This window comes from Phyllobates terribilis, unplaced genomic scaffold, assembly GCF_046119375.1.
Source record: "Phyllobates terribilis strain yellow unplaced genomic scaffold, ASM4611937v1 Scaffold_1__5_contigs__length_1240528914, whole genome shotgun sequence".
NCBI classification, from domain to species: Eukaryota; Metazoa; Chordata; class Amphibia; order Anura; family Dendrobatidae; genus Phyllobates; species Phyllobates terribilis.
The window spans coordinates 35,785,989-35,799,140 of record NW_027362761.1 but is presented as its reverse complement, the minus strand read 5'-3'; the positions used below and the strand labels follow the sequence as shown (position 1 = coordinate 35,799,140).

Below are 13,152 nucleotides of genomic sequence, written 5' to 3'. Positions count from 1 at the left end.
ATTGAATAAGTTGTCATTAGTCTTGAGCGCAAGTGCTCGCTACTTGAGTTTTCATCGGGTACTCAGGTATGCACCATGTATCACGGGTGCTCAAGTGAAATGCTCGAGTCCCCGCCCGCATGTTTCACGGTTATTAGACACCCCAAAAAAAACATGCGGGGATCGCTCGTGCATGGCAGGCAATCCCCGCGATTCGAGCACCCGCGATACTCAGTGCATACCCGGGCACCCGATGCAAACTCAAATAGCGAGCACTTGCGCTCAACACTAGTCGCCATATCGTCATCTTTTTTTTTTTTGAAAAAAAAAACCAAACCCCAACCCTAACATTAGCACAACCCCAACCCCAGCGTTTATTTTTTACGCCGTTCCTCGTGCGGTATAAGTGATGAGATTCCTTTATTCTTCGGGTCGGTGCGATTACAGCGATACCAGAATCATATCGGGTTTTTATGATTGACAGCTGTCACACACTAAAAGACACATATTTTGTAAAATCTAGTTTTTGCATCGCCATATTTTGGCCGACAGTCATGTGACGGCTTGTTTTTTGCGGGATGAGTTGATGTTTTTATTGGTGCCATTTTCAGGCATGTGACATTTTTTGATCGCTTTCTATTCCAGCTTTTGGGAGGCAGAATAAACAAAAACCAACAATTCAGGAATTGTGGTTTTTTTACATTTTTTTATTCTGTTCCGCGTGTGGTAAAATTGATAGGGCAGCTTCACTGAAGGGGTTAACTAGTGGAACAGTTTTATAGGTCAGGTCGCTACGGACGCGGCGATACCAAATATGTGTACTTATATTGTTTTTTTTTTCCATAATAATATTTATTGATGGGTACATTATATTTTTATTTTTAGTAGATTATTTTTTTTTTTAAATATTTGTACAATTTTTTTTTTTTTTTTTTTTCCCACTTTTTGGGAGTTTTTTTACTTTTTTAACTTTGTCCCACTATGGGACTTTCACTTTTTTTATTCTGATCGCCTGCATGGCACAGGAATGCAGCACCATCCCTGTGCCATGCAGGCAGTCAGCACTGGACAGGGAGAAGATAGTTTGGAGATGCACTGAGCATGTCCAAACAATCTTCCTGCTGTCTGGTGACCCGGATGTTGTCATGACGACATCGGGTCATCATGGCAACACCCGGGAAGCCGCGGCACACAGCGCTGGAGGCCGGAAGAGGAGGTGAGTATTGCGATCACCTCCCCTTGCCTCCGCAATGCTGCGATCGACTTCGATCGCAGCATTGTGGGGGTTAATGTGCTGGGAGCGGTGAGGGACCGCTCCCTGCACATTGTCACAGCTGACACCCGGTACTATCAGCTGACACCCGGCGGCGATCGCGCCCGCACAGCCGTGTGCGCGCGCGATCGCGATGACGTACTAATACGGGTCAGGCTCTTAAACCACAGGGCACTGACGCGTATTAGTATGTCATGGGCTTTAAAGGGGTTACTAATCTCCAGCCATTTTTTGAGTAAAATAAAGGAGTTATAATCTCATTTTGGACTATATATTGCATCTAATACTATTTATCAATATATTTAAACGCAAAACAAATCGGTGGCCAATGGTTGTTTTTTACAACATTCTTGATGTGTCGGCATACAATGCATTTGTGCTATGGCGTGAAATACACCCAAACTGGAACAAAAATAAACTATATAAAAGAAGAATTTTTATAGAGTTGGGAAAATCACTGGTTAGCCCATATATCAAAGAAAGAAAAGTAACACCCAGAGATGATGGATCGGCAGCCATTGTCCACAGGATCCAACAGTATGCTAAAGAAAGTGAAGCAACGGCCTCCACCGACACTGCTACCATACCCACGGCCTCCACCGGCACTGCTACCATACCCACGGCCTCCACCGGCACTGCTACCATACCCACGGCCTCCACCGGCACTGCATCCATACCCACGGCCTCCACCGGCACTGCATCCATACCCACGGCCTCCACCGGCACTGCATCCATACCCACGGCCTCCACCGGCACTGCTACCATACCCACGGCCTCCACCGGCACTGCTACCATACCCACGGCCTCCACCGGCACTGCTACCATACCCACGGCCTCCACCGGCACTGCTACCATACCCACGGCCTCCACCGGCAACGCAACCAGCCTAAAACGGAAACGATGCGCCTTCTGTCCAACATCAAGTAATCACAAAACAAATGGCATATGCTGCAGTTGTGCAAAGTACTTATGTAAAAGACATGTAAATTATACTTGTGACCAATGCAAACAGTAAATTTAGCACTGTGAACCTTATTTACAATTTTATATGGAAAAAAATGAACTTTATATAATTTATTTTTTTAAATATATTTACAAACAGTTTGATGTTATTAGTTATAGTTTACAGTTATATAAAGAATATTTTTTTATGTGCAATATGCATGAATATTGCAATAAGGCCATGTAACATTTTTTGATACAAAAAAAATAAAAATTAAGTTTTTGATTTCATTTTTCATTTGTTTATGAACAACCATGTTCACATACAGTATAATAATGCAACAGGTATTCAAATAAAACACTTAAATGAGCTAAAAATCAAGACTTTAATAGAAATGACCGGAACATTATAAGTGTATAGTAGACCCGAACAGAACAGCAGGGTTAACAAGGCCAGTGTTACAAACCTCTGTCTAGTATGGAGTGATCAATCATTTATCTGGATGCCAAAAATTCTAGTTGATAACAAACAAAAAAAAAATCAAGTGAATGATCTTACCGAGTGGGTGTGAGCACCAGGCAAAATATTCCAAAAGGATCCTCAGACAGCTTCTGGAGTATGGGCAGAACAAAAGCAGCCGTCTTGCCACTCCCAGTTTTAGCACAACCCATGCAGTCGCGACCTAGCCAAAATATAAATGAGGTTCAATAAGCCAATGCAGACATGTGATTGCAGCATTTCTACACAGAAGCTACAGTACACTTAGGGTCTTTATCAAATATATACTGAAAGTCAGGACTATGTATGCCTGATCTATGTATGCTTAATCCTTTAAGTGCAACTCTGTTAAGTGCACATCAGAAATATACCGGAAATGTACCAGATAAGTACAGAAGGCAAGAGCAGTCACCAAAAGAGGAAAAAAAAAATTACCTCATTATTTTAATAAACATTACATAAAAAACACTCCCTCAAAATGTTTGTATATGCCCCCACAGTCATTGCTCCCCTAGTTCTTATGAGGCTGTATGGGCATGAGGTATTGATGACCTGTCAACAACAGATCGCAGGGGGTCCGACACCCAGTGCTCCCACCAATCAGCTGTCTTCTTGCTGTGGCGCCAGCTGGATGGAAACACTCTTAATAGCGCTGTTGAGTGCAGCTCCAAAGTGGAAATGTGTCTGTCCATTGACTGCTACTGCAGCAGTTTCTCTGCACAAGAATCGGAGCTGTGCTACAGTAATGGCCAATATACTGTGCATGGTATGGCGCCTAGCAGCCTAGTTCAAAGGGTTTACATCTGGCCGATGCAAAAAAAAACAGCTGATCAATGGGGACGCCAGGTGCCAGACCCCCACCTATCCTGCAAATAGTTCATCAATACTGTTTGCCCAGACAATCCCTTTAATCTCATTCAATAACAAAGTCCTAACAACCTGCTAACAAATATTCATCTCTCCATTCCCTCACCTGACCCAGTCTGCAGGCCTCCCAAACCTTACATCCTTCTCTTTCACACAAAGGCAAGCACTCTTCTTCTCACATCTGCTGGTGATATATCTCCTAGTTCTGGTCCTCATCAGCTAATACCCATTCCCCTTTCTCATAAATGTTCATTTACAAGAAATACCCACAACCTCTCCAACATGAAACCCATTCACTTGATCCTCACTCCCTCTTTCCTGTCTGAAATAAACTCCATGTTATTCCCAACCTCTTCATTTACCCAAAACTATCCTTCCAGGGTCTAACAAACACGGCTGACCCCCCTGACACAGTCCCCCCTGCTGTGCTGTATTATGGTGACCTTCACTTCATCCACATTTCTTGCCCTGGCAACAAACATGGTGTTCTCCTGTCTATTAACTGCTATTTCAACCCAATCCCACTTCTACACTCCCTTCTGATAAAGTACACTTCACTCTCATATCTACGGTACTCCTCTCCAACCCCCAAATGACCCTCATATACTGATCCCTGCCACTGCCTTTATTGACCACTTCAACACCTTACTTCTACACTCCCTCTGCTCACATATCCCCAGTATTCATGGGTGATTTCAACATTCCCATTAATACCCCCCCCCCCCCAGACGGCAGCCTCCAAGCTCTTGTCACTCACTTACTCACTTCATCCTTTGGTCTCACAAAATGGTCCTCCAAAGCCACCCACAAAGATTGACATATACTAGACCTCATCTTCACGCATCTGTTCCTACCAGATCTTATAAACTCCCCTCTGCCCCTATCTGACAATAACAGGCAGCACAGTGGCTAGGTGGGGAGCAGCACTGGGGTTCTAAGTTTAAATCCCACCACAGAGAACATCTGCAAGGAGTTTGTATGGGTTTCCTCCCAAACTCCAAAGACATACTGATAGGGATATGTATTATTAAGCCTACAAAAAGTTGGAAGATTTGCGCCAGTTGATTAAAATAGATTATTTTATTAGCATATAATTAAAAATCCAATAAAATACATAAAAATTGGGAAAGAAACCTACAAAAGCCAGTCATGTTATAATATATCCACCAGATGGAGCTAGTGCTCTAAGTCACAATCACTGAACCATAATTATATTAAATAAGATACACCATATTCTAAAAAAGTGAAATAGCAAGGAAAATTACTGTGTAACTCATCAAAATGAAGATACTGCAAGTGCAGAATCTAAATCACATAAAGTGCATTTAAGTTAATGTGCAAATCTGCTACAATTTATATAAGGTGCAATCAGTAGTGCAAAAAGTGCTGGCACCTCCATAAAGCCACGGATACAAAAGATCATTATAAAGATGAATAAAAAAACAATATCCGTGATCAAAAAATGGTAGATGAAAATAAATAATTATATGACCTGGCAGATGAGGAGACCCCGACGCGCACGTTTCGCGGCTTGCTTCTTCTTGGGGGGGGGGGGTGAGTAAGAAGAAGCAAGCCAAGAAACACATCTTGTGGCTATGTGCCCCATCCAGGTCCCCATCTTGTGGCTATGTGCCCCATCCAGGTCCCCATCTTGTGGCTATGTGCCCCATCCAGGTCCCCATCTTGTGGCTCTGTGCCCCATCCAGGTCCCCATCCTGTGGCTCTGTGCCCCATCCAGGTCCCCATCTTGTGGCTCTGTGCCCCATCCAGGTCCCCATCTTGTGGCTCTGTGCCCCATCCAGGTCCCCATCTTGTGGCTATGTGCCCCATCCAGGTCCCCATCCTGTGGCTCTGTGCCCCATCCAGGTCCCCATCCTGTGGCTCTGTGCCCCATCCAGGTCCCCATCCTGTGGCTCTGTGCCCCATCCAGGTCCCCATCCTGTGGCTCTGTGCCCCATCCAGGTCCCCATCCTGTGGCTCTGTGCCCCATCCAGGTCCCCATCCTGTGGCTCTGTGCCCCATCCAGGTCCCCATCCTGTGGCTCTGTGCCCCATCCAGGTCCCCATCTTGTGGCTCTGTGCCCCATCCAGGTCCCCATCTTGTGGCTATGTGCCCCATCCAGGTCCCCATCTTGTGGCTATGTGCCCCATCCAGGTCCCCATCTTGTGGCTATGTGCCCCATCCAGGTCCCCATCTTGTGGCTATGTGCCCCATCCAGGTCCCCATCTTGTGGCTATGTGCCCCATCCAGGTCCCCATCTTGTGGCTATGTGCCCCATCCAGGTCCCCATCTTGTGGCTATGTGCCCCATCCAGGTCCCCATCTTGTGGCTATGTGCCCCATCCAGGTCCCCATCTTGTGGCTATGTGCCCCATCCAGGTCCCCATCTTGTGGCTATGTGCCCCATCCAGGTCCCCTCTTGTGGCTATGTGCCCCCTGTGCTGTTCTTCACACACACAAAATAGAAAAAAAAAAAGATGATTCTCACCTGTCCTCCGTTCCCTCGGCGTCCTTCCTGCAGATGTGGCCGCAGGCACCACAGAGTCCGACCCCTTGACGATCCCGACCTGGTCCAGGAGGAGCCGCCAACAGCAGCGCTGCATTGCCGCACAGAGACTGTCTCCCAGCACAGCATTTTCAATGTCAGCCGCCGGCCAATCAGAGGCCAACAGCTGACATCTGCATATGGCAATGACGTCATACTCGCTGCGCCGACACGCAGATATCAGCTGCTGGCCTCTGATTGGCCAGCGGCTGGCATTGGAATGGCATTGGAAATGCAGTGCTGGGAGACGGTCTCTGTGTGGCAATTCAGCGCTGCTGTCGGCGGCTCCTCCTGGACCAGGTCGGGATCGTCAAGGGGTCTGTGCCTGCGGGCCGCATAAAGCAGCCTCAGGGGCCGCATGCGGCCCGCGGGCCGCGTGTTTGAGACCCCTGCTCTAGACCTTCATTCTGCCATCAACGCAGTCAACCACTCCCTACTGTCACAAATCATGTCATCCTTTGGCATCACAGACTTGGCCCTTTCCTGAATATCTACATACCCCACTAACTATTCTATTGGTGCCTCTGTCCTAGTACCCCTACTCTTTTTCATTTATACCTTTGGCCTGGGTCAACTCAAAGTCCCAAGGCTTCCATTACCACCTATCTGCTGATGACACTCAGATGTCATCTTACTGCTTTCCAGAATCCCAGATTATCCATCAGCTGTATCCATCTTCTCATGACACTTTGTGGACAAAAATGAACTTAAAGGCAATATTTATGACTCTTTTTTTTCTTCTGTGGAGCTAAGCACCAATAAATTACCTGCTTGTTCGGCCATGCAAAGATCTCTCCTGGCGGTGATTCTCCCACTTCCAGTGGCATCATCTCGACAAAGCAGTTCGTTCTCTTCCATGATGGCACATGAGCAGCTAAAGAACTCAAGTAATTCTCACTTCCAAAGCCTGCACTGGGTATCCGTGTCACTAGCAAACTTCTCACTATACTGCTCATACAATGTAAATCACAGTGCACAGCGTTAGGCAACGGGAACCCAACTGTCAATCAACATGACGTTGGCAGGGATTCCTGTCGACAGAGCAGAGAAGGAGCTGCTCTGTCAATGTGACGTCACAGGAAGCCAGAGAATTGCCACCAGGAGCGGTTCTGTGACTGCTTTCAGCAGGGAGAGATTGGCGCATGGCAGAATAAGCAGGATGTTGGTAACTACCAACCAATAAGTGATGAGCCAATATAAAAAGAAAAAAAGCCCATAAAAACCCTTTATCATCTTTTCTCCATCTCACTCAACCACACTTCCAGATATATCCATCTCAGAAAATTACTCCACACTTTCCCATCTTGTAAGTCTGCTGCCTGTGTTGAATCTCTGACGCTGTTCTATGCTTCAAACCGCAATTCCAAGTCCTTACCACCTCGAGCTCAAAAGTGTTTCCAAAGTCTGCACTTTCCTCAAACCAGAGTGAACAAAGATATATCATATTCTAATTATCTCCCACCCCAACTACTACAACATCCTTCATAGTGTCCTCCAGAGGTCACTGTAACATGTACAAGGGTCACTGATGCCTGTGCAGACTATTTTACACTTCCTGTACTGATCAGTGAGCGCTTGCAGACTCTCCAGCATCCACTAGACAGCTCCCCCTGTTCTGTCCCTATCAGGCCTCTGTCAGACAGCTGTGATTTTTCTTCTAAAAACAAGGGATGTAGTTCATCAGGGTACTGGATCCAATGTTCGTCACAGTGCCCGTGTTTTTTCCCAGATGATAAAGTTTCCCCTGTACATTATAATGTTAATGACAGACAGCACATGGGTTGTACGCTGATGCCATCCGTGATTTTTCATGGACCCATAGACTGGTATGGGTGATTTTGATCAGTGACTCCGATAACACGTGGACATGGCTCCATGATTTTTTATGGACAACTTGGTTCACAAGAAACAAACATGAACATGTGAACAGTTCCATAGACTATACTATGTCGTGGAGGGTCAGAAAACCACAGAACATGTGATAGCCAGCGGTGTGAATGAGGCCTCAGGCTACTTGCCTCACCATGTGCCCATCATCTCCTTACAGCCGGCAGCTCGTGGTCAGAGCTTCCATGACGATGTACATACTCCTGTGATGTCATACATTAGTGGTTATGGGAACACGGGGTCCTGGCAGTAATCTACGCACCTTCCAGGATGGGCGGGATGCAGTTCTCTTGCACCGGGCTCGGTTTGCGGATCCCCAGCTGCTTGCATTGCTCGATGAGCCACGATGAAAGCCCCAACTTCGTGAAGCCGTCCATCTTTTCCACACACACACGTGAGTACGGCCAGCACTTCCGGTATGACGTCACCACTGTGCGCCGTAGTGCTACCACTTAGGTGTCGTTCTAACTGAGGCGCCGTGCGCATGCGCAGAGGGGCTTCTGTGGGCATGCGGAAGTGGCGCACAGCAGGCCGGGTGACGTGTCTGCTTCAGAGATGGCTGCACAGGGAGAGGTGGACGAGCTGTTCGATATCAAAAACTGGTTCTACATTGGCAGCTACCAACAGAGCATCAATGAGGCGCAGAAAGTGAAGGTGAGGAGCCGCACAGCCATTACTGTGTTTGGAGGGTTTTGTGGTTATGGAAAAATCTAAAATAATCCGAGTCCTCAGTGGTTGAACTGAAAAGATGAGGGGAGCTGCATGGAATCTACAACCATTATTATACAACTACTCTGGCCTCTAACCAGGCGTCTGTTTGTAATAAATGTGGTATCAGCCTCCGAGGACGCGCCGTTATTATATTTATTGACTAACACAGTGCCAAGATCTATTTTTCTGATTGTAGAAAGAAAAGTAGTATTCGGTATGAAAGGATAATACAGGGTTAATTAGAAATATGTACACAGCTGTGCAGAGGATTTCAGGAGATCACTGTTGAATAACAATTGAAGAGGAGAGTAATGGTGTAAATATTTTATAAATCAGGCAGCAGAAAGCCAGTGTACTTCTTACCCTACTATTACTGGAGATATGGATGACTGCATGTATCCACATGGCGTCCTAGAAGACGTGCGCCATCAGGACATTAGACTGCGCTCCAGTGGGAGTGATTTTATATGCTTGTGGCTACACGGGGACTTTGGTTGTGACACCCAAAGACTGTGCTGATGATTCAGCTGGTTATCTCCTTAGAAATGCCAAACCTATATCTGCTAGTGCTGCATATGGCTGTGCCTGATATTCCATTCACACAAACATGGTCTATGGTCCGTGTACAAACTGCACTGCCCGGACCGACCATGGGTATCCTGATCCAAACTAACAGCCTCATATTTGATTATTTCCAGTGTGGAGAGCTGCAGTAGATCGGGGCTTTGCGGATTGTGCGATACATTCATGTAAATGGAGCCTAATATCAGTGGCAGCTTCTAGGTACTTCTGTTAGATTCTCACATTGGTCATTGCAGATAGTATTTACTCTTTTACTTTTTTGTGTTTTGCAGACTTCAAGCCCAGAGAAAGAGGTGGAGAGAGATGTGTTCCTGTACCGGGCATATATCGCACAGGTATATCATGAGCTTTTTCTCTGCTGTCACAAGACCTGTTCTCGCCCTCATTAATGTCCTTCGTTCTTTCTTTGTAACAGAGGAAGTATGGGGTTGTTTTGGATGAAATTCGCTCTAATTTCAGTGCCGAGTTGCAGGCTGTTCGCATGTTTGCAGAGTATTTGTCTAATGAAAGCCGCAGGTATGTGTACAACATCTTATGGGACTGACTGTTTAATGTTTGTTTCTTAACTACTTCAGGACATGGCTGTTTTTTACTTGGGCATTACCACTTACAGTTTTGCACACATAAGTGTATGTATTGTGTGTTGTGCTTTATTTTGTGATACATGAAACTTGAATTTCATACTATTTTTACAAGTATTCTCTTTGATGTTTTTGGGGGTACCCATGACTTCCACTGTGTGAGGAAAGCCTGTGATGTAGCCTAAAGCATAGCTGTGGGTCAGTTAGCGATGTGCTATCACTTGTTGTGCAAGCATAACCCTTTAATACAACAACATTCTATTAAATCATGTTTCATTTGCTCCTTGGCTGTCATCTATCTACTTTTTTTCACTGATTTCTGTACATTTTTGTGTCATACATTTAAGGGATAAAAAGCTTTAATTGAAGTTTTAGATTTGTCCTCACTTATCACATATATGCTTGACAGTTGTCAGCTTGTGTCGAGATTAGCGGAGGATTTGTATCTGTTGTCTGCTTTCCCCTTCACACTTTGCTTGGATATTTCTACTGTTTTTATATTTTAATGTATACTTTCTTTTTTCTAGGGATGCTATTGTCTCTGAGCTTGATAAGAAGATGGCTAAAAGTGTTGACGTCACCAACACAACTTTCCTGTTAATGGCAGCTGCAATCTATTTTCATGATGGCAATGCAGATGCTGCCCTCCGTACTCTTCACCAGGGAGACAGCCTGGAATGGTAGGTGACTGATCCATTATCACATCATGTGGCATGTCTCTTGTGGTATGAATGTTAGGTTAATAAATATCAGATTGTGAGGGTTAGTTACCCAGCAAATATATGCACACTTTTTTTTTTGTCCAGGCTCAGCCATTGGCGGAGCTAATAACCGCTGATCAGTGTGGTGCTAGGTAGGGGTTGGGCTAATACTTTTTGCAGACAGTTGTGTGATACAAATAAATACAGTATACAAGTGAACAGCATAGCAACTGATTTTAAAAACACTCATCGTCGGGCCACAGGACAGGTGGTAAATGTATCATCACTAGTGTTGAGCGATACCTTCCGATATCGGGAAATATCGGATCGGATTGGATCGGACCGATACCCAAAAAATATCGGATATCGCCGATTCCGATACCGGAAACCAATGCAAGTCAATGGGACACAAATATCGGAATAAAATTAGACCCTTTCTTTCCTTGTAGGTTAATTCTACATGAAGGAAAACAACTAAGAATAATGTAGAATGTATTACATGAAAAGCCGGCAATTCAGCAGCGGCATACACCTGTACCCGACAATTTAGAACAGAAAGAATAGAGCATCACACGTAGATTAGATAGATAGAAACATGTCAGTCACATATATAAGAAGTACAGTGATAGTGTTGATTACTGTACTTGCCATTTAGTGTTAAAATAAAGGATTTATTTAAAAAAAAATTGGCGTGGGGTTCCCCGTAATCTTAGTCTCTAGCGGAGGTTAAGCAGACGGCTGGGGCAGATGTTTGAAGCCTGGGAAGGGGGTAATACCCACAGAGCTTCCCAGGCTACTAATATCAGCCCCCAGCTGAATACCTAGCCTTTACTAGCTATTAAAATGGGGGACCCCCAAAAAAATGACGTGGGGTCCCCCCTATTTTAATAGCTAGCAAAGGCTAGGCAGACAGCTGGGGGCTGATATTAATAGCCCGGGAAGGGTGCCATGAATATTGGCCCCCTCCCAGGCTAGAAACACCAGCCGTCAGCCGCCCCAGAAATAGCGCATCCATAGGATGTGCCAATTTTGGCACTTAGCCTCGCTCTTCCCACTGCCCTGTAGCGGTGGCAGTGGGGTAATAGGGCTGGGGTTGATGTCAGCTTATAATGCCAGCTGACATCAAGCCCAGGTTAGTAATGGAGAGGCGTCTATAAGACACCCCCATTACTAACCCCATAGTCAAAGTTAAAAAAAAAAACACAAACACCCAGAATAATGTCCTTTAAGTGAAATAAAGACACAATTCTTTATTGTTCTAAATTAAACCATACTTACCATCACGCCCATTCCAGCTGAAGCCAACGATCTCCTGCAATAAAAGTAAAATAATAAAGCAACCTCATCCTTACCTTTCCATGGTTCCCACGACGGCTCCAGCTCTGCTACATTCACATGACAGGCTGGATCGCAGCCGAAAGCTGCCATCCAGCTTGCCATGCCGCAGAGACTGAGAAGCGCAGGCATGCTTGCGCTCCTCAGTGTCTGGCTGTGACGGCATCCAGATGAGCCGAGTTCATGTCCAATGAACTCAGCTCACCTCATGCACATCACTGACAGCGTGGGAAAATTCTCCTGCTCTTGCAGTGAGCGTGAGAGAATTCTCCTGCTGAAGCGCTGAGCGCAGGAGAATTTTCCCACGCTGTCAGTGACGTGCATGAGGTGATGCTCTATTCTTTCTATTCTACATTGTCGGGTACTGCTGCTGAATTGCCGGCCGGCTTTTTTAAAGAGACGGTGCATGAAAACACTATTATTTTTTTTAATAAATCCTTTAACACTAAATGACAAGTACAGTAACCAACACTATCACTGTACTTCTTATATATGTGACTGACATGTTTCTATCTATCTAATCTATGTGTGATGCTCTATTCTTTCTGTTATAAATTGTCGGGTACCGCTGCTGAATTGCCGGCCGGCTTTTTTAAAGAGACGGTGCATGAAAACACTATTATTTTTTTTAATAAATCCTTTAACACTAAATGACAAGTACAGTAAGCTGAGCGCTGCCATCCAGCTTGTCGTCCTTCAGAGACACTGCAGACTGCAGGCATTATGGGAACTTCCAATTCCAGTATTCGATATTCTAAAAGTATCGGAACTCCGATACCGCGAATATCGGTCGATACCCGATATTTCAGTATCTGAATGCTCAACACTAATCATCACTTAACGGGAGACAGCTGAGTACATCTCTCTGCTTTCTGTGTATGTAATCTCCATAGGCATTAAATAGAGCAATAGTGACCATTAGTGATGAGCGAGCGTGTTCTGCTAACCCTTTCGGCGAGCATGCTCGGGTGGTCGCCGAGTATTTGCGGTGTGCTCGAATGTTATGTTTGAGTCACTCCGTCTGCATAATTTGCGACTGTTTGACAGCTTTAATACATGTGAGGAATGCCTGTTTCTTAGGCATTCCTCACATGTATTAAAGCTGTCAAACAGTCGTAAATCATGCGCACGGAGTGACTCTCACATAATATTCGAGCACGATAATCGGAAAACACCCAAGCATACTCGCTGAAAGGGTTAGCAGAACACGCTCGCTCATCACTAGTGACCATGAATAATCATTGCTCCATT

The 13,152-nt window shown here is 45.3% G+C and overlaps 2 protein-coding genes across 2 annotated transcripts in view; one reads left to right on the top strand and one right to left on the bottom strand.

Moving 5' to 3' along the window:
- DDX49 (DEAD-box helicase 49) overlaps window positions 1–8,434 on the bottom strand; it is a 33,029-nt gene extending 24,595 nt beyond the window's left edge. The window contains exons 1-2 of the mRNA XM_073660723.1: window positions 8,254–8,434; window positions 2,754–2,877 (exon numbers count right to left, since the gene is read on the bottom strand). Of these exons, the coding sequence (XP_073516824.1) occupies window positions 2,754–2,877; window positions 8,254–8,368 (239 nt within the window). The 5' untranslated portion in view covers window positions 8,369–8,434. The remainder of the gene's footprint in view (window positions 1–2,753; window positions 2,878–8,253) is intronic.
- Window positions 8,435–8,455: 21 nt separating this feature from the next.
- Window positions 8,456–13,152, top strand: part of COPE (COPI coat complex subunit epsilon) — a 39,280-nt gene continuing 34,583 nt past the window's right edge. Inside the window, exons 1-4 of the mRNA XM_073660724.1 lie at window positions 8,456–8,645; window positions 9,557–9,619; window positions 9,700–9,800; window positions 10,393–10,545. Coding sequence (XP_073516825.1) covers window positions 8,547–8,645; window positions 9,557–9,619; window positions 9,700–9,800; window positions 10,393–10,545 — 416 coding nt within the window. The 5' untranslated portion in view covers window positions 8,456–8,546. The remainder of the gene's footprint in view (window positions 8,646–9,556; window positions 9,620–9,699; window positions 9,801–10,392; window positions 10,546–13,152) is intronic.